The sequence below is a fragment of the Agelaius tricolor genome, unplaced genomic scaffold, assembly GCF_023055355.1.
Source record: "Agelaius tricolor isolate 1412-34295 unplaced genomic scaffold, bAgeTri1.0.p SCAF_25, whole genome shotgun sequence".
Taxonomy (NCBI): Eukaryota; Metazoa; Chordata; class Aves; order Passeriformes; family Icteridae; genus Agelaius; species Agelaius tricolor.
Genome location: NW_027269285.1, coordinates 11,048,770 through 11,070,241, shown reverse-complemented (window position 1 = coordinate 11,070,241; position 21,472 = coordinate 11,048,770). Strand labels below are relative to the sequence as shown.

The following is a 21,472-nucleotide window of genomic DNA, read 5'->3' as shown; positions in this document are numbered from 1 at the left end:
AGGACACCTGTTACCACTGCTCCTGCCATTGAGCCTTCCAACTCAGCTGCCAGGACTATGGGACAACATCTTTGCCACAGTACAACAGTTCTGCAGTCAAGAGTGGAAAAAATCTCAGGGAGGTTATTCCTGGCAATGCTTCCTGATTTCCTAGGGCTTCCCTTGTTAGGTCCAGAAGGACACAGTGAGGAAACTCACTGCTTCACACATTTCAAAGCCGACTAAGTAAAAAGTTGGGTTGTGTAACTAGCTAAAGGCTTTCTCCTTCTTCATTATCCCATTCTTCCTCATCACAGCTCTTTCACTAACTTTTTTAGCCTTCCCAAACTACGCAGCTGGATGATTTTACGTCTTCTCCCAGCCATACAGCTTTGGGGTTTGCAGTATTTCCTCCAGAAAGTCCATCTTCCCAGCTCTGTATTTAGCTCTGGCCTTCCTTTTAGCTCCCTTCTTTCTTAAGTTAACTCCTCTACTAAAGGTGTCCCAAAAAGACTTGTGGGGACAACAGATAAACAGCACTTGGTCTGTGCAGACCCATCAAACCACAGATGAGCAGCACACAGGGACTGCACTGCCTTCTCCCTTCCAAACTCTACCTACAAGCAAATCAAGTGAAAGCAGGGAAAGCAGAAAAGGTTAGTAAAGAATAATCTTTTTAAACAATAAACAAACAAATGAATGATAAGCTTGGGAATACAAAGAAAGAAAAATGAGGCAGAGCAGTCACAGAGCAAGCAGTGCAACACACATGCGTTTGTCTCAGCTCTTGCAAAGCATCTCAGGAAATCGGGAATTTATCACCCCTTAAGCAAGTGGCTCCACAAAAAAACCTCAGCACAAATTTACAGCCCACAAATCTTGGTTTCAATTCCATCCACCTTTTAGTCAACCAGGATCATGTTTGCAAAGGGACCAGAACAGCAACACTGTGTAACACCAGCAAAGGTCACAATTGTAGTTTGGGTTGATTAATGTATCCCCTCTTTGTCAAAAGAGGGTGAGGCAATGGAGTCCATTACCTGCTGCAGTCCCTGGCTCACTACAGGCACCGGAAAGAGGGAAACAGCCCATCTGCAAAAGAGGCTGAACATGTTCCTCTCCATGGTGAGGGAGGAACCATATGGGAGCTGAAACCATTGGGGATGAAACCTGGAACTTGCTGAAAGTAGTGGCAAAATTTCCACTGAAATCAATAGACAAAGATTTCATAGATTAGATTTAATTTATTCATAACATAAATAAAGCAGTTTCCAACAGGATCTGCTCATCCAACAAGCTAACTTTGGGCAGAAACCCTTTACCTTGAGGTCTCAAGATTTGCTAAATTTCTCTCTCATTTTCTGGAGAGAAACCAATGCTCCATAGCAGTTCAGTCACATTTCATTTTACTAAAACACACCTTCAAAGAAGCCATCTTCATCCATGTCTCCATAGATGTAAATATATTCTCCAGCAGTCAGTGGAAGTTCTGCCTCTGGATTTTCATTAGGTCCATCAAAAGGATTGTAGCTGAAATATTTACAATTGGAAGACTTAATTTGCATAGGAACCTTCCCAGCAACACATTACAGCTGTGATGCTGATAAGGTTTCAATTCATTGGGAATGACTCCACTTTGGCAAGCAGCAAAATCCACAGACAAAGGTTTATATGTAAACTGTAGTTTACATATAAAAATATTTAATAACAGATAATTTCTGAGGAGCAGAACAGATGACTTGTTACATCCAAAGGAACAGGGATATAAGGATGCTGAAGGGACTGGAGCATCTCTCTGAGGACAGGCTGAGGGAGCTGGGCCTATTCAGCCTGGAGACAAGTCAACAGAAAGGGGATTTTATCAATGCACAGGTATATTTAGGGTGGGTGTCAAGAGGAGGGCGCCAGATGCTTTCCACTGGTGCCCAGCAACAGGACAAGGGGTAGTGGGTACAAACAAACAGGAAATTTCACCAGAACCTGAGGAAAAACTTCTTTGAGGTTGAGCAAACACTGGAAGAGGCTGCACAGAGAGGCTGTGGTGTCTCCTCCTGCTCTAACCCCATTTTAAACAGCACTCCAAAAACTTCACCAGCAAGAAAATTAGACATACATTGGTGATATGGCTTGGACTCTACGCAGTTCTAACCTCCCTACCCAGGGATCCTCAGACTAATCAGAGGGTCTCATTTCACAGGAAAATGCCTCATGAAAAACCTTTATCTTTACAAACATCTACTGCCAATTCCTGTTCTTTACCCCTTAAAAGGGATTTCATCATGCCAAAGCAATGTTTATCTCTCTGTGAGCTAACTGAGACCTTACGGGCCCAAAACTCACATGAAGACACAGACCACATCTGATGTGCTCCTCACAAGCACAGAATCATCCCTGTTCTCTTCCTCCCAATGGAAAAGCTGAAGGATAGGTAACACACTGAACTGTAGCAACTTGGGCTCGACTATGATGGCTCAGTGAATCGCAACAGTTATCAAAACATCTGGCTTTTTTTTTTTTTTTTTTTCTCTTTAAAAATTACAGCCAGAAGCATTTCGGCCAAAAATTTCAGGAATTCTAAGCTGAAATTTTCTTAATTGTTGGAATAAGATTTCTTGGAGAAGAATTCTTGCACTATTCTGAAAAAAACAGACAATTCAATGAATATGTCAGTTGAACTAATTTTAAACAGAGACCAATATTTAAAGTTTCACACAGTGCTGTTCACTGAACAGCTACTGAGCTTAATGTGCTTTTGTTGAGCTAAGCCTGGATTGTGCAGGAAGTTACAGGTCTCAAATCATTCAACCATGGAATGGTTTGAGCTGGAAGGCACCCAAAAGCTCATCTCATCCCACCCCTGCCATGGGCAGGGACACCTCCCACTGTCCCAGGCTGCTCCAGGCCCTGTCCAGCCTGGCCTTGGGCACTGCCAGTGATCCAGGGGCAGCCCCAGCTGCTCTGGGCACCCTGTGCCAGGGCTTGCCCACGCTCCCAGGGAACAATTCCATTCCAATATCCCATCCACTCCTGCCCTTTGGCAGTGGGAAGCCATTCCCTTGTCCTGTCACTCCAGGTATTTGTCCCCAATCCCCCTCCAGCTCCCCTGGAGCCCCTTTAGTCACTGGAAAGAGCTCTATGGTCTCGCCAGAGCATTCTCTTCTTCAGACTAGACACTCTCAGCTCTTCCAGTGTGAAAATCCCATGGAGAAATAAGATAAAAGGTCTAACCTATGATGATTATCCACTCCTAACAGTGGTGAGTCCTAGAGAAGATTGTGAAGTAGGGAACTGCGGATAACTGTGTAACTTCACAGAGCACAAGCAATGAGCACTCAGTACCTGTATCGAGCTAAGAACACCTGGAGCTTTGCAGGGCCTTGGCTGCCTGGCTCTGGCATGAGGGAGATGCTGTCAACATCCAGTTCTTCCATTTCACTTGCAGTGTCCACCTAAAAATGTTAAAGATAAGGAGTAAAAGAATACTCAGAGTGCTTGTACATAGTGAACACATCCTCTAAACTCATGGCTGGTGTCAGTCTGGCTCCTGGGCTAAGGACCATCTCTAAGAATGATCTAAGAATGACTTTTTAGGTGAGGAAGTAGTAATAAGAGGCAACAGCCCCAAGTTGGAGCTTCCGAACTTCCAGTCAGACATCAGCAAAAACTCCTTGCCCAGGTGGGTGATACAGCCTTGGGAACAGTTCCCAGAGCTGGGGGATCTCCATTCTTGAAGAACCTGTAGCCTGAGCTCAGCAGAGCCATGGCCACACTGATCTAAAGCTGGTGACAGTCCCACTGGAGCAGGAGATTTGACTGGAGGCTCTGGAAACCTCTTCCACCCCACACATCCATAATTCAGTATATTGGTTTCTTGCTACCTCTAAATGGTAGCTGTGCCTGTATGCAACAGAAATGTCAACCTGAACAAAGGAGCTCTGTTGGATGTTGGGGTCTTTAACTGCTTCTGTCCTCTCCAACACCTGTAAATTTTCTGTAGGATGCCTATGTACTTTAGACAGAGCTTTGATTGAAACTTTTGGTTTTAACTGACTCTGCTAACAGCACATGCTGAATGAAAGTCAGAGGAGGAAGCCCCCATTCCTGTTACAACCTCTCCCTTTCTAGCCAGCAGCTCCTTCTGCACTTCCTAAGCTGAAGGCTGCACCTTCAGGGCATTTGGTGCTACTGGCAAAGCACCTTTGAGAAATTTCTCTCAGTTGTTTTGATTCCGGCGAAATGTTGGGATTTTACATCCAGTGGCAATGGGTTAAGTAATGCAACCCTTCTTCTTGAGGCAGTGCACTCCCTGGGGTTTGTCTGAACTTGTGCCAATGAACCAATACAAGCTGCCTTTTTAAAGCAGACCTCAAGGCAAACATACTTTTGATGAAGACCCATTGCAGGCACTAGAACACAAAGTATTTTTTTTAACACATGAAGAGCCAATCTCAGGAGGAGTTCAGAGCATCTTTTCAAGGTACTGTACTCCTTGTAATGCAATCTTACCCCATGTCTTTGGAGAACAAACATCTATAACACCCAAACGAAGGGGCTTAGCCTGGAATGTTCCCACAGTTATGTGCTGTGGAAGCCAAACACTCCAGGCCACTGGCTCTTTTCCAAGGGTCCCATACTGATCTCTGCAGGCATCTATCTCTCCAGGGAGGCAGGGTGGCTTCTAAGCTTTTTCTTGAATTAAAAAGTAGGCTTTTTTCCTGCTATAGAACTGCTAACGGTTCCATACCTGCTCCTCCCCAGGTGTGACCTTCACTTTGTCTCTGAACATGGCACTTCCTTGACCTCTTACACAGTGGGAGGCTCTGCCTGGCACTGAAGCAGCCCTTTGTTGTGGCTGTCCTGACCTGGGCACCTCAGCACTTCAGTAGCTTTAGTACTCAGGAAAAAAAGAGCAATAGGTGCCCCTCAGGCCACCACACCTGGCCCTGCTCACCGCACTTCTCTGCCCTAAAGTCTGTCCCCTCCAGTGATGCACAGGAGAGAGCATCAACCGCTGCTCAAGGGAACCCCACACCACCACAAAAGGGTTCCTGGGGAGAAGAAGCAACAACCATTGAGGAGATCTTGGTGACACAAACATGCAAACCCTGTTAGCTCCATCCCTCTTAGTACAAACTTGGCACCTTCTCATGGTTTCTTTCACCAATATCTTAGTAACTAAAAACACCACACAAGAAGTTTGAGTTCCTCATTCACAGCTCAAGGCGAAAAATAGTCTGGACACAGTTTCTCCCCATGCTAAAAATTCTAGTTTGTAGCCTTTATATGTCTTAGTGGCAGCTGAGATGCCACAAGGAAGCTTAGCAAGAGCTACCTCACACATCCCATCCCATTCCTCCAAGCTCCCAGGCACTGTCTATACAGCTGTTCCCTTCATGGAACACAGCAATATATTCAAATGAGCATTACAGACATGACATCTGAAGTAATTTCAGTATTTTCCTATGGTTTTCCTCTTGTTTATTCCATTTTCTTCAGGCAGCCAGAAGGGAAAGAATGCAACTTTACTGGTGCTCTCAGCAATGCATGTATTCCCTTCTGGCTGGAAAGCACAGGCAGCAGAGGGGACTCCCATACTGACCTCTGGAGTTGGGCAGGATTTTGGGCTGTTCTGCATGGATTCAGATTTTGAAGAGCTGGACTGAGACTCCCCTTTCTTGGATTGTTTCTGAGCACTGGTGGGAGCAGCTGGGGAGCCCACAGTGGTGTTTGGCCCTCGCTGCGACAGCTCCAGCTCGTCACTCCCTTCATTGTGAACCTTCTTTGTGCTCTGATAGGGGAGCAACCCAGGAACAGCTGACTCTGCAACAAAATCACCTCTCCATTAGTTACAGCCACAGGCAGGATACAGGATCAGCAATGAGCATCCCAGGGAGCAGCCCAAGTCTCTACAAACGTGCCTCGTTCAACAGACTGGACACCTCAGCTCTCCCTGGCCACAGGCATGCCAACTTCTCTTTACAAAATGAACCAAAAGTAGTTACAACAGGGACAGAGATGCCAAAATTACACTAAATATTTGCATTAACTCCTTTAGCCCTTTTCATTTACATAAATATCAAGCCATTTGTCAAAGGCCTCTCAGGCACGTCCAGCAATTACCCTTCTCCCAGCGGGGCTGCGGGGTGGAGCTGCACAGAGCAAGGGGCAGCTCTGAAGTCACCAGAGTGGAGGTGAGAAGGTCGATTTTTCCTGTTTGAAGTCGGAATTGTTGGAGTTCCTGTGACAGGAGGCTGAATTGCTCTGTTTGACTGCGACACTGGTCTTCCAGATCCTTCACCCGGGCCTGCCAGGAGAGAACAAGGTTAGGAACAAACCCTTGAAAAAACACCGAGGTTCCAAACACGATTTGCCTTTGCTGCATCTTTTCCCAGATTCCAAGGAGCTAAAGGATGCTTTTAAATGCCCTGCCTAGGAACAGTCATTGGAAACTGGCAGCCTCACACCTCTACTTATTTTAGAAAAGCTGAGGCTCATCATCTCTGAGGATGCTGACTACAAACTCCATTAGGACTTATCCCTAAAATTCTGCATTTGAACTTCAGTATCCTCTTTCAGCCCTGCACAAGACCAGATGAGATAGGTCAGAGATAAATAATCCTTAAAAAGATTCAAAAGGCTTTGCATGGTTTTTGGGGCATTAAAATCATGTCTCCAAAAGGAATTGCTCTCCCAATTTTGTCCATCACTCCAGAGGCCCCAGCAAGCTCCCAAAACCTTAATCTGACCTCCCCACCATTCCAGGCAGGACTGCCAACTGTCCCTCTGGACCTTGGCACTAGGAAGGGCAGAGAGCACATGGGCCCATGTTGCAGAACTCTCCCTTGACGTGGAGAGTGGCACTTTTCCCCCTGGTCCTACAGAGCTGATTTACTCCACGGAAATGCATGCTGAGGGCAAGAAAGCTACAACTCAGCAAGATGAGGTGCCAAGGAGCCTTGGGAAACACTATGGAGAGGGAGGGACACATTCCTGCTACAGAACCATTTGTATTTTCCCATATTCTCTTTTTACCATCCCTAGAACTTCCCCTTACAAAACATTGCTGATTCCTGGCTGTCTACATATCCCCACATTCACCCAGGTTGTAGGCAGATTAATTCCCAGGTGATTCCAACTGCTCCTTTCCCTTCTCTCACTGTTTCTTGTAGGTAAGATGCACCAAAACAGATGACTGCACTGCACTCTTCAAAATTTTCCATTCTACCAAATGCATTTGAAGTGTTTTTTCTCCTTTCAACTCAAAAAATAAAAGATGCCTTGAAATATTATGTGAGTCAGAAAGCCCAAGATTTTAAGCAGCTCTAAAAATAACATTTCTGACCTGGATAAAGCTCTCTCTGTGGTCTCAGAGTAACATAAAACCTTTATAGCCGCTCCCTAAGGATTTAGGAGGGTCATGCATTTTTATTTGACTGTGACATATCTGTTTTAGGCACTTCAGTTTATTACTTGTTCCCTCCACAAGTCTAAAGGTGCTCTCATGCTCTAAGGAAAGCCTGGTGAAGTCTCTCAAGTTTGGCAAGAGCCATCTCTGAACTGAATTCAGATGCCAGGACCAACTTCCAGAAGTGTCTGTGTTATCCACTTGCTCACAGTCAACTCCTTGTTTACTAAGTCATGGTGCACAGGATTCCTCTGCCAATATGAGTGTTTGAATTTACTTACAGTTTGGATTTTTCTCATAAAGACTTCTCCCCTACAACATTACATCTCAACAGAGAAAAGAAACCCTCAACAGTAAGAACAGTTGCACTGGATCAAAGGAGGGCTTCTTCAAGTCCAACATCTATCCCTTATCCCACCTTGGGACAGAGCCTACAACAACAGACGGGTTGAGAATGAGAGCAAAACCAGAGGGGGATTTCCTGTCTTCTCTGCCAGCAGATGCATCTGGATATTGTGTTTAATAGCATCATAATAGTACCTTGTCCTGTAAATTCATAAACCACAGTTTAAATCCATTTATACTGGTGGCCATGTCAATAACCTGGATAAATCACAGTTTAATTCTAAGACACCTAATTAGTCAAGTGTCTTCTCAATCTGTTATTCCAAACAACATACAAACATGCCTTAAGTACTACTGCCACATCATACACAAGGTGTACTTCTAGCAACTACTTTGTAGGGGACTGCAGACAGCTGGGAAGCAGCAGGTTTCCAGGGCAGCGCTGGGAGACAGGAAGATAAGGAAGATGAGGCCCAAGGACATGGCCAGGAGGTTCAGGGAACCAGCAGGAATCAAGCTCCAGACACAGAGAAGACTTCTGTGTCTGTGCCCAACCCCAAATGGGGAGAAAGAGGAGTCTCCCACAACAGGGACTGGACTTCCAGAAGAGGCTGCAAGAGAAGGAGCAGAGCTTGGTGGGGTCAGTTTAACCACCAACTCAGGAACTGATTCTCCACACCCAACCACCACCACTTCAGCCCCATCCTCTAAGACCCTTTCATTAATGGCTGGAATGTTCCACTTCTCCAGCTCCTGCTCTCCTTTCAGATGTGCCTTGCTCCCCTTCTCCATATCTTCTTCTATGTACTTTTCAGATCAGAGAATTCCCATTTTCCTAGAAGGGAATTCTGCAGTTGTGCATTCCAAGGTCTTGCTAAAAGCAGGGCTGATGCCAAAGGAATTAAAGGAACATCCACAACTCCACATCAGTGTGAGTGCAACTTCTACAGGATGTGAGCATAACCCAATAAAGTCCTTTCCTGAGAATTTCTACTGCTTTGCTGCTTTTTTGACCAACTTGTGGCTGGCATTTTTTTTTTTAAATCCCCTACCTCTAACCCTGCACCTCCTGTGCCAGCAGGGAATTATGAGCCCACCACCAGGCATGCTCAGTCTCTGCTCTCTCTCCTCCATGTGCCTTTGCACAGCCAATGTCACCTGCATTTTATCTCCCCATTCCTCCTGAGATTTCTGCCAGATTGGAAGGTTTTAAAGACGTTTTCTATCAGCTACAAACCCCAGCACTTCTATACCAGCCTTTTTTCGAAACCACCTGTGAACAGGCCATCTAGCACAGCTCCCAAGCTGGAACTTCATTAGTACCACCTCTTCTTCTGGGAAAACTATTATCCACAATCTCTGCTTCCCATCTTCCACTCAGTTACAAAGCCAGCAGGACCCATCTTCTCCACAACACTTATTTGCAATGTTGTTCGCCACTGCTTTTGGAGTTTGAAGGAAACACTTCACTCTTGGACTGCAAAGACACTTAAATGTGGAGAAGGAGCACAGTTGGGCAATTCTAAAATCTGGAAGTGCCAAAAAAGTAAGCTCCTAATTCTAATTGGTCAAGAAAGCAGGGCACTTAAAGGGAAACACAGCTGTCCCATCAAACTCATAGCGGGAGCTCCTTTAAGTACACTTATTTCTTGGCAATAATACTCTTGCAATCTTTTTCAGAGTATAGTTAAAACAAGAATACCAAGCAACTGTCAAAGTCAGAACAGATGGAAAAACGTCCTGTTTGACAGCATTAGAGCAGTACCTGCATGCAATCCAAAGTACTCTGGGAGCAAGAAGAAAAGCAAAAAGAGATATCAAACCACATCAGCAGTTACACTACAACACTCTGCCAAAGATAATCCAGCACTCAGTCTGAATGAAATTGTTTTCTCACCAAATTACAGTGTCTGCCTTGTTCCATACTGAGATTCCCACCTCATTCCCAGAAGCATCTACTTGCCAAACAAAAGCTAAATCCTACACACTAAATGCATGAATAAGATAACCAGGTACTTTTTGAGGGCCTCCAAATCCCAGTGTGCTTTGAGATAAATGACAATATACTTAGAGTGGCTGCTAAATTTCAAGCCCCCTTTCCCCAGCACATTGCACCCACTCAAAAATGAATGGAATGGACATTTTGTGCTCAGATCTTCCCCCAGGTCTGAGATCATGGAGTTCTGGGAATCAAAGCACAGCTCAGAGCCTGGCTGTGACAGGCTCTTAAGCAGCTGATTGCCTGCTCAGTCCTGCATCCTGCTCCTAGGTCAGGGAAAGCAAGCAAAGTTGAGCTCTGGTCCCCTCATTTCGCAACAAAACTGGATTCCTGGAAGGAGGCTGTCTCCTTTTGTATCTATGCAGTGCCAGAGGCAGTTGAAATCTTGTCTCATGTACTTTGGAACCACTGAACTCCCTCATTCCCATGACCTTAACCCTCAAGCTTTTCTTCCTAAGCTGAGAGGGTGCTTCTCTCCATGGCATTTCTGCACACACCCCATTGCATACTCTCCTCACCCCTGTCACTGCTTTATCTCAGAACTACAGAACACCTAAGGCCGAAGGAGATCACCTGGAGCACTGGGATCACCTGATACAAGCCCTCAGCTCAGAGCAGGGTTGGCTGCCGAGAGCTCTGTCCAGTTCTGAACATCTCCAGGGAGAGAGACTCCACTTATGACAATCATGGGACAGAACTCTTCAAACAGGAAAATGGACTACACTCATTCTTCATTTATATCACATCAAAAAGCAATTCAAGCACATGTGAAAATGACAATACATAGCAAAGACATCTCAAGCCCCCTAATTATGCCATACACTGATGTTCTGGAATGACTATGATTATGGTTAAGTAATTTAAAAGACTGTTGTTCTGCATTACACTGGCTTTTAATGACAGTTCCTCTTTCTTTGTTCTACTTTATAAAATTCAGGGTCAGGTTGAATCGGGCTCTGAGAAAGCTGGTCTAGTTGAAAGTGTCCCTGCCTATAGCAGGAGGTAGACCTGGATGAACTTCAAGGTCCCTTCCAACCCAAACCATTTGATGATTCTGTGATCTCTGTACTAGTAACATGAAAGCAAGAATATTTAACTGGTAAGGCCCTTGCAGAAGAACATTACCTTCAAACACAGAACAAGAGGACTGTCTCTTTCTTCCTTTGCACAGGAAGATGTCTGGTTTAAACCTAAGTAGCTTCTCCAACCCTTCATTGAGTTAGTTTAGAAAACGTTTGGCAAACATCATAGAATCATCAAATCCCAGAATGGCTTGGACTGGAAGGGACCTTAAAGCTCATCTTGTTCCATAGGCAGGGACACTTTTCACTATACCAGGTTGCTCCAATGGCCTTGAAAAAAAACCACAGCAACCCTCCCTCCCCCTAAAAGCTGCTCAGAACCCAGCTAAACACCAGGTCATGCAGAGCAGCACCTGTATCAGCTGATCCTATCTTTGCAGCCAAATGCAGAGGTCCCCAAAGGGGTGTGGCAAGGGCACAAGATATAATGTCATATCCCCCAATACTCACCCAACCTGTAACATTTCAACCCTGTTCAGCAGGAGCCCAGCACTCTTGGGCTCTACCGGCAGGCCCCATCCAAAGCTGGTGCTATTTGCAGTCATGGAGCAATCTCCATCAAGGACAATTCCCACCTGCATCAACAGTCCTGCGCTCCCAAAAGCCACAGAGCTGCACAGCAATGGGCACAGGGAGTTCATTCTGACAGCCCTGACTGTTTGTCATCACTGGAGACAGGAGCACGAACCCAAGGGATCCTACTGTCTGGGGGTACAGCAAGACAACCTGCTCATCTCAGATGTTTCAGTGCTCAGAAAACCTCTGAGAGAGCAGAAGATGCTCCCCTTGCCACTACACTCAACCCAACTCTCTGACAGTCACTAAATTGTCACATCAAGTTCCAGGGTTTGGCACTGTGCCTTTGCAGCTCCAGGAATCCAATGTTTTCTCCAAAGTCACCCTGACAGACACTGAGCTCATGCCCATCAACCCCAAAGCAGTGCTCAGCACATCTGCCAGGCTGCACCAGTACACTGTCAGCCACCAGCCAAAGCACATTCCCAGTGTGCAAGTCAGAGCAAATGGAACAAGGCTTCACCACTCTTTATGCTCAGGTTTTCCTGCTTTTACCTAATAAACGTTTCTTATTTTTCCTTGATAAAACAAATAGAGCACACATACACAAGAGAAATCTTAAATCTCACGAACACAAGTATTCTCCTTTCACATGATGCTGGAAAATGGAACAGGCAGATCTGAGTTTGATTACTAAATGTATCCTTAAAAGAGTTTTTGAGCACAATCTGAATGAAGTAACCAATCTAATGACTGAGCAGGCTAGGATATAATTCCCTGAACTTTAACCCAAATATTACTTTCACTGCAGCAACATGTTGCATCCAATCAAAGCACCACAGCATTTTGCAGAACAAAACCCAGGGCATCCAAACTGATATTATGAATAATCAGCCACTAATCCCTCCTGTTTCTTTTGTCTTACCTCTAGAAGCTGTACTGCTCCCTCATGTTCCCTTCTTGCCTCTGCCTGTGCCTAAGGAAAAATAAGGAAGGGAGTAAATCAGAGAGCAGCCAACTTGAGTTAACTTCTACTGTCATCCTATCTTGGTAGTCCATTGTAGACTGGAGCACAGGTCTGGTGCCCCAGGAGCAGCTGAGGGAGCTGGGAAAGGGACTCAGCCTGGAGAAAAGGAGGCTCAGGGCAGAACTTCTGGCTCTGCAAAACTCCCTGACAGGAGGGGACAGCCGGGGGCGGGGGGGGGGGCAGCTGGGCTCTGCTCCCAGAGAGCAAGGGACAGGACAAGGGGAAATGGCATCAAGTTATGCCAGGGCAGGGTCAGGTCGAATACTGAGAAAATTTCTTCACAGTCCCTGGCACAGACCACCCAGCACACTGGTGAAGTCACCATCCCTGGAGCAGTTTTAACAGCTGTGTAGATGTGGCTCTTGGGAACATGAGTCAGGAGTTGCCTTTCAGTGCGGGGGAACAGATGGACTCAATCTTGGAGGGCTTTTCCAAACTTAATGATTCTATGATTTTATGATTTAAATCACTGTACAGTCTGGAAACATCTCTGGGCTCTGGACATACAGCAGTGAGAAGTCAGAACTGACATTCACAAGCAAAGCCCTTCACTTTGCTCAGGTACCAGAGTTCACCTGGACTCAGACACTCTTACCCTGTAAACTGACATCTACCTCCCCTATGCACACCTGCAAAGGAAATAAGGTGCAGGAGTCCATTCAGAGAGGAAAATGTCCCCATCACACACCACACACCTGCTGCAACCGCCGGACCTCCTCCTGCTTCTCCTGCAGGACTAGCAGTGCTTCCTTGTGCTCCACTTCCAGCTGCTGCCTCCGCTCTGCCACATTTCTCATGTGCTGCAGGAGAAGACACACACCTACACACCTGAGGGGTGACACTACTGAAACCCTGCCCTGTGTTCTACCAATGGCCACAAAGCCAAACCAGGGCCTGTATTTCATGTCATCATTGCACAAAGAAAGAAATTCCCATCACAAGGCAGAGCAACATTGTCAGAGAAAACCCTCAAATCAGTGATGTCCACCTTATCTCCCACCCAAATCCCTGAAGCTGCCTTTCCAAAGCACCTCTGTCCACTTTGGAAAGCCATGTTCCAGGATCCTGCAGAAGCAGAATTCCCAGTGAAAGCAGAGAGACAAAACAAAGGTTAGAAAAGGCAAACAGACAACCTGTGCCATTCAAAGGAAGCAGTAGGTATTTGGACAGTCCTTCCAGCCATGTGGATGCTACTGACCTTCAGCACCTGCTCTAGATTCTCCAGCTTGGTTTGGAGTCCTTGATTCGTCTGAATTACTGAATCCCGTTCCTTAGTCACTAAAACAACCTGCAGCTTCAGGTCAGCATTCTCAGATTCAACCTGAAGAGAATGGATTTTCAGTGAGCACAAGCAGCCATAGGTGTTCCTTGTAAAAACAACAGAGACCAGTTTATTTCTGTGCTTTCTGCTGACAATGATACCAAACTCAGGAACCTCCTCTGCCTCAGGTTTTCACTTAAATATATGAGCATTTGTATCAGGCCTCAATGTGTAACAATTTATTTGCACACTGCTTCTCTCCCTAGATTCATTTCCTCTCCCCTTTTGCAAGGAGGAAGAGACTGGGATAGGAACAGGCTACATAATGCAGAGATAAAAAAACAAGCACGAGGTCTATAAGCATTTTTAATCCCACATTGTAAGATTAGACACAGAGAACAGGACAGAAAACTCAGTAGTCTGCTGAAATCATCTTTGCCTCTTTCACTTACCACAAGGGATTTTTGGTTCCGGGGTGTACTAAGGCTTGACGACTACCAGCAATGCAAGCAAAGACAAACATTTCCACTTCCAGCTGTTATTAAATATGTAGGAATCCTTATTCATGGTGGCGAATTGACACATGGGACTGACAAATTACTTTCTAACTCTTGTTCATTACATTAGTCCAGAGAAGAAACTGAGAACAGAAGCCCAGATCAGCACACAACCATTACTGAGCTGGAAACTTAAGAACAGCATGTTCTTCTCAGCAGAGTTTTGCAGAAGCCAATGCTGCCAACCTGACAAAGATATTGCTTTTACCTGTCCTGCCCACCCAGCCTTCTCATTCAGCTGCAAGTTCTCTTCAGCCAGTCGTGCATTTTCACTCTGCACCTCCTGCAGCTGGATCTCCTGTCCAGAAAGAGCAGGAATTACAACAAGGCCCTCTGACTAATTCCCCCAGATTATCCTGCAGAGCAGCTCCATTGCTCCTGTTTCCTGATGGTGCAGGATGCTGGTGGGATGCTGCTCGAGGTCTGGGAAGCAACAGTGAGCAGCACTGCACAAACAGAACCCAGGGCTGGATGATGGGGTTGGATCTGGATGACCTTTAATGTCTCTTCCAACTCAAACCAGTCTTTGATCTCTTGAGCAAAGCAAAGCAGAAACAGAAGGGAGAAATCCAGATGCTCTACTATGAGCTGCAAAACCTCCCTGGAATTAAACAGGATTTCAGCCAACAAAAAGCACAAGAAAAAGACAGTGGGATGGTGTTGTTACCATTTCAATACCCATCTGGAGTGCCTGTGAAAATGGTTAAGTATTTCCCCAAATTAGCAAAGGCCATGGAATTTCATCCAGTGGTTTGTGTAGCCGTATTCAGCTCACAGTTAGCTGAAAGACTAAATAAACAATCCCAGTCTTAAGGGCTGGAGCCCCAAATTTGTGACACTGTTCAAATGAACAGAAACACTGGTGATTCCTTATTAAGACGAACTGAGGAGAATCCAAGAGAGGCACACAACAACTTCGCTCCTCTTCTCTCATTATGCTCATAAAGTAGGCAACAAGAACACTTACTAGTTCTTTGCATCTTTTATGCTTTTTCCTCACTTCATGCTCAAGGTTTTCACATTTTTTGCGCTTTTTCTTGAGTTCAACTTCCTGCACAAAACAAGCAGAAGTAGATCAGGAAGCCCACACTCTTAAAATGCATATGAAATTCAAGCCCAGCCTCTCAGACCCAGTGCTGCATTAGTTGTTTTTATTTTCTTATGAGAATCTCTTTGTGACAAAGTTAAACAATGTAGAAACCAAGGGAGATTTTTCTGAAAGTTAGGAAAAAAAAAAAAGAATTCACTATTCGTCTCTTCCCTGAGCCTTCCATCTGGAAATAATTCTGCTCTGCTCCCACATGCATGGACTGTTCCCATTTATACAGAACAGTAGAGAGGACAAGGTGTGGGGGACAAAACAAATTTTATACAGATTTTCTGTATAAAATTTTCATCTTTAAACACCAGCTGTGCTATTCTAGCTCCTATTCTAATTCTAGAGACACCCAACAGAGCACAGATATCCTCTTGATCTGCAGCTACTCACTACCCTTCAGATGGACAGGAGCTGCTAAACCTCCCTGTGCACTGTCTTAATTGCTGGAATAATTCACAAGGGGCACATTCCTCATGCACATCTGTCCCCAGTTCAAATAAGTCTAAACCAAACACAGCACAGAACCTACTGGCATGTTTCCCTCTCATCGGAGTGTGACATATTCCCCTGCCAGCCCAGCACCTGGACCTGGCACCCAGCAACACTCTGCATGCAGATGGCCTGTGTTTTTCTACCAGTTCCCCAAGCTCCCAACTTTTGCAGGGCAGCTGCACCTAAAAGGACTTCAGTCCCCAAAATCTCTACTTGGACTGCACATATGAAACCCCCAACAAAAATAAAAAAGTTGCACACTCCTTCCCCCAAACCAGGTTCACAACTCACCAGCTGCTGTATCTGTTTGCTGCTCTCCTGGTTTGTTACTGCATTTTTGGGAGGAAAATTTTCATGTCCTTCAGATGCAGGTCCCAGTGGTTGCACACCTGGTTCTACCTGAAAGCAGAAGAGATGCCAGAGAGCTCAGGGACATCCTGAGACTATAGAGCACGCTAAGGGAAGAGGGACTTTCCTGGCAGTACTACCCAGGAGAACAGCACTCCACAGGGAACTCCTGATCTCTGAGCTGCACCACTTGAGATGGAGAAAGCTGGACAGCCCACCAGGGATCTCTGTACTGGCAATCTCCTGGAGCCCAGTGCCAACCAGCCCAGCTTGACTGAAGCATCTCCGAGGAACAGCGGGCTCCTGGAAGCTCTCGGATCCAAACTCCCATTTGTGCCTCACCTAATGACCCAATGAGAGGCAGCAGCAACACCTTTCATGGCCCTCCCCAAAGTGACACAGAGGGGAGAAGGGAGAACACAGCCCACAAAGGGCAGAAATAAGTGAAGATGTCAGAATCTAAGGGCAGGGAAGAGCAGACAAACACTACTAACAAATGCAGCATCCCACCTCTGCTCGTACCTGGGAAGGGCTAAAATGGCAGCAGTGCCATGGCTTTTGTGCACCACCACACCAGATGAAAGGAGACACTTTCTATACACATTTGTACACAAGTTTCTAACAAAATGCCTTTTCATTTGGGTCACAGACAAACACATGTTAATCCTCTGAATTTTTCCTCTTGGCTGATATTTGACTTGACATTGTCTGCGCAGAACAAGCCCTGACTGCAGGGCAAGGACTGAGACACACAGATGAAAAAGGGTCTTGATAAGGTTTTAAACATTAACTGTGAAGTTATTTTTGATAAACAGATATTAGGGACAGATCTTTAAGATCATCAAAGCAAACCTGTACTGAGAGGAAGCAGCAGGACTTTATGAATCCATCTCAGCCTTAGCTTTAGCTGACCTCTCCTCAGACATGGGATTCCTCATTTCACTCTGAACACCTTCAGTGCTGAGGGATCCATGGGATGAGGTCTGAGCTCCCTGTACAGCCAGCCATTAGGGCAGTGTCTAAGCACTGTATCTAGGATGTGATTTTTAGCCTGGTTTTGGCTTGAGAAACATAGGTTTTATCTACATCTATATTCATGGCTCTTATGCTGAAAACCTGAGAGCTCCAAGAGCTCATCACACTCAAGCCCATGCTACCAAGGATTCCTCATTTTTTGCTAAAAAAAAAAAAAATCTGAAATCACCTTCCATGTGAACTTTGTTCCCTATCATCCATGAAATAAGGTTCACTGCAGAGTCCAACAGTCTGTGCATCAACCAGCACATGGAAATCTTAGGATCCTCCACCCAACCCACGGCACCTCAAGGGTCCCAGTGCTTGGAAGCTTTCAGGTCTGCTGTGAAACCCATATTTAACTGTGGAATAGCCCTGTGGAAATATTTCTGAGACTTTTTTTGCTTTTCAATCACCTTTCTCATACTAAGTACCAAACTGGTATTTCAGAGAATCCCAGAATCACTGAGTTTGGAAAAGACCTCCAAGCCTATCCAGTCCAAGCTGTGCCCAATCCCCACCTTGTCCCTAGCCCAGAGCTCTGAGTGCCACATCCAGCCCTTCCTTGGACTTCTCTGAGGACGGGGCACTCCAAACCTCCCCAGGCAGGCCTGCCAAGGCCTGAGCACCCCTTCCAGAAAGAAATTCCTGCTGATGTCCACCCTGAGGCTCCCCAGGCCCAGCCTGAGGCCGTTCCCTCTGCTCCTGTCCCTGTTCCCTGGGAGCACAGCCCGACCCCCCCGGCTGTCCCCTCCTGTCAGGAGCTGTGCAGAGCCACAAGGGCCCCCCTGAGCCTCCTTTGCTCCAGGCTGAGCCCCTGCCCAGCTCCCTCAGCTGCTCCTGGGGCTCCAGCCTGCGGTGCTCCATATTACAGGATTCAGCCACGGGACTAGCAATAGCATGATCCCTTCACCAGTGCTGTCAGATTTAGCCTTGCTGACTTATTTGTCAGCCAGAAAATCTTCTGGCAGTGAGGACAGACTCCCCCAAGTCAGAGAAACAAAACACATGCATGAGAAAAGCCATCTTGTCTGACAAAACCTGCAGGATCAGGTGGAAATCAAGGTATGGAAGGGTCATTCAAGGAAGGTAAGGGCAGGGCAGGAGGGGGAAAAAATATCTGCGCATCCCTCTTCATCACAGCCAAATCTGGGGAGGAAATGTGGGCTGAAATCTCAAACTATGAAGAACAAGGCTGAGAACCTCTCTGAAACTGAACTGTCTATAAGAACTATGGAAGCTAAGAAAATAAAGAGTAACAAACCACCAAGATTATGTAGCATTCACCCCAGGGTTTAAAACCCCCTTTGGCATGAACTGAATCCCTCAGTTCAGCAGGAACTGAATCAGTCCATGCAGCAAGTCACTTCTCCAACATTGCCTCAACACAAAATACCTGGAAGATGGCAAATGCCATGCTTCAAGAGTATTCCAGAGTCTTAAGCATATCCCAGTAGACATCTGTACAAAGACAGACCAGTACATTTGACACCATTTCTGGGCAAACTGATAGAAACTGCAAAAAACGGAAATACTTTAAAAAATCCAAACAAACTTATATTGCAGCAGGGGGAAACATATTCACAGATGTATAAAGAGGGTTTTTTTTAAGATGTCAGCAAGTAAGTGGGTGAGGGAGACCCAGTAGGAACCTGCTTGGGCGCTCAGAAGACATCCAGCTGCAGTCCTTTAGCAGGCGTCTGCAGACACTGAGCCAGCACACGGCGAGGGGAGGGTTTTCTCTTGGCTAAATATTCAGTAAAAATAAGAGGGCGGAATAAGAGAGAGCAGGAACTGTGCTCTGCAAGCACTGATGCAGCAGAGACAGTGATGAGGGCCTCATGACACTGAGTGATTACAGAGACTAATGATGGTTTAATAAAGAGTGCTTAGACAAAAAGGTAAAGAGATCTTCTGGGAAAGGGAAAGAAAACTTCATTATGCTGTCATATAAATCAATGCCACAGTCCGGGATGCTGCTGCACACTGCTTCCCCAACACAAAACTGACAGAGAAAACACACAAAGGAGGGAGACAAAGATGATGAACACTGAATAATGGAAGAGGCTGGAAAGAAAGAAACAAACAAAAAACAAACAAACAAACAAACCAAAAAACATCCAAACAAAAAAACAACCAAAATAACCCAACACAACAACGGCTGAAGGAGAGAGATTTATAAACCCAGAAGTGACTTGGAGAAGACGGACAAGGAATTAATATTCAATGCATCTGCTCTAAGAGCCGGGGGGCAATAAACGAGAGCAGCTGGCGGGAAGGTGGGAGGAAGATGCGCAGCCCAATCTCCCACGGGGGGATGTGGGATTGAATCACACTGAAAACACGGGAGGAAACCGACAGAGCCCCTGGCAGCCACATCCTCCGGAGCCCAGCCTCGGACACCCCTGACCCGCCGCTCCGGGGACTGCGGGGCACAGCGGCACCCGCGGCCCGGCCCCGCGGAGGGCCCGGCCCGACCGGCCGCGCTCGGCGAAGCCGCTCCCCGGCGGGGCCTCGGAGCCGCCCGGCGCAGCCCGGCCTTACCTGGCGGCGGCGCAGCCCCGTCCGAGGCTCCGCGGCACCCCCGGCCCAGCGCAGCCCCGCTGGGGCGCGGCCCGGCCTTACCTGGCGGCTGCGCGGCCGCGGCGGGGGCGGCGCCCTGAGGCGGCCCCGGATCTGCCGGGCTGAACCACTGCGGGCGGAGGGGCCGACGGGGCCCTGTGCTATGTGACACCCTCTGGAGCTGCCTCCGGCTGGGGGCCCCGGTGCTGGACCGAGTCCAGAGGAGGCCCCGGAGCTGCTCCAAGGGCTGGAGGCCCTCTGCTCTGGAGCCAGGCTGGGAAAGCTGGGGGTGCTCACCTGGAGAAGGCTCCAGGGAGACAAGGGATGGAGGGACAGGACACGACACAGGGAATGGCTCCCACTGCCAGAGGGCAGGGATGGATGGGATATTGGAAAGGAATTCCTGCCTGGGAGGGTTGGGAGGCCCTGGCACAGGTTGCCCAGTGAAGCTGTGGCTGCCCCATCCCAGAAGGCGCCCAAGGCCAGGTTGGACAGGGCTTTGAGCAACCTGGGATAGTGGAAGGTGTCCCTGCCCATTGCAGGGGGTGGAATGAGATGCACTTTTAAGATCGTTCCAATCCAAACCATTCTATGATTCTTTAAAGAAGAAACGTTACCTGCTTTCCTAGACTGAAAAACACAGCATGGGAGCCCTGTGCTAGGGAAAACGAGGAGGACTGAGCTCCTGGCATGGCTCAGCGTCCCTGTGCTGGTGTGGGCTGCCAGCAGCACCACGTCCCTCCTCACCCTGAGACCTGGTGCTGGAATGTGTCCCTTTGGAAACCAACACTGCACCTATTTGCAGTGGATGTGAACCACAGCCCTCACCTTCTCCAAGTGAAGTTCCCTAAGAACAGCAATTAACTGAGTAATATAATAATAGCTAAACTTCCCGATTGCTGACCCACTTGTCTCACCTCCCTGTGAGCTCTCCCTCCCAGCACTGAGTCTCCCAAGGCCTCCTTTGGTTGAGGTGCATCTTTGAGGCAGGAATTGGTTGGTCCTGGACGTGTGGCAGCACTGGGCATGGCACTGCCTGAGCTCATTTTGGAGGAACGCAGACACTCCTTGAAATTCTTGAGCGCGATCTGCCTCTGGAGCCGCAGCACCTCTCGCTGGGATTCCCGCAGCAGGCGGTCGAACTCAATGATGTTCAGGCAGCGAGGGTCATCCTGTGGGAAACCAACCATGGCACCATGGCACTGACAAGCTCCAAAAGGTGGGACATCTCACATTTAACACGCAAACTCCAAAAGAGGAGAGACTGGAGAAACCCAGCCTCAACCCACCCAGGTAGTGTGGCACACGCACATGGCTGATTCGTGGGTCTCCAAAGCCTCAAAACTTGCTTTACATCCTTTATGCAAAAACATTCTTCCTTGTGAAGATGAAACCCGACCTGTAATGCTCCTGCAGCTCTCCCAGCATGATGTGCAGGGCTTTTCCAATCATGGGCCATCTCATCACATGCCAGCAGGGAGCGTGGCAGGATAATGTCATTTCACAGCCCCGCCTAACCAGAGCTCTTGCTGTTTTCTTTACTCCTTGGTGTGGGTGCTGGCAAGCACTTGGCTTTGAGAGGTTGCAGGAATGAAGAACATCTGGGATTTGGTCAGTTCTTTCTCAGTATAATATTTGGTTTCCTAACATTCTTGATTTCTCTCCTCTCAAGATAGTATGTGTGATGGACACCTATCTATAGCACAAGGGGTCACTTCCATCCACACGCGACCCAAACACAGCAGCTTTTGAAAGGAACCAGCACAATCTGACTCTCATAAAACTG

General features: G+C 47.0%; 1 protein-coding gene across 8 annotated transcripts in view; it reads right to left on the bottom strand.

Moving 5' to 3' along the window:
• Nucleotides 1-21,472, bottom strand: part of TSPOAP1 (TSPO associated protein 1) — a 67,475-nt gene that overhangs the window by 26,941 nt on the left and 19,062 nt on the right. For all 8 annotated transcript variants that reach the window (XM_071448030.1, XM_071448028.1, XM_071448023.1 and 5 more), the window contains exons 5-15: nucleotides 20,604-20,858; nucleotides 16,054-16,161; nucleotides 15,139-15,222; nucleotides 14,380-14,469; nucleotides 13,552-13,674; nucleotides 13,049-13,153; nucleotides 12,252-12,302; nucleotides 6,100-6,283; nucleotides 5,579-5,799; nucleotides 3,319-3,428; nucleotides 1,400-1,509 (exon numbers count right to left, since the gene is read on the bottom strand). In XM_071448030.1, coding sequence (XP_071304131.1) covers nucleotides 1,400-1,509; nucleotides 3,319-3,428; nucleotides 5,579-5,799; nucleotides 6,100-6,283; nucleotides 12,252-12,302; nucleotides 13,049-13,153; nucleotides 13,552-13,674; nucleotides 14,380-14,469; nucleotides 15,139-15,222; nucleotides 16,054-16,161; nucleotides 20,604-20,858 — 1,441 coding nt within the window. The remainder of the gene's footprint in view (nucleotides 1-1,399; nucleotides 1,510-3,318; nucleotides 3,429-5,578; nucleotides 5,800-6,099; nucleotides 6,284-12,251; nucleotides 12,303-13,048; nucleotides 13,154-13,551; nucleotides 13,675-14,379; nucleotides 14,470-15,138; nucleotides 15,223-16,053; nucleotides 16,162-20,603; nucleotides 20,859-21,472) is intronic.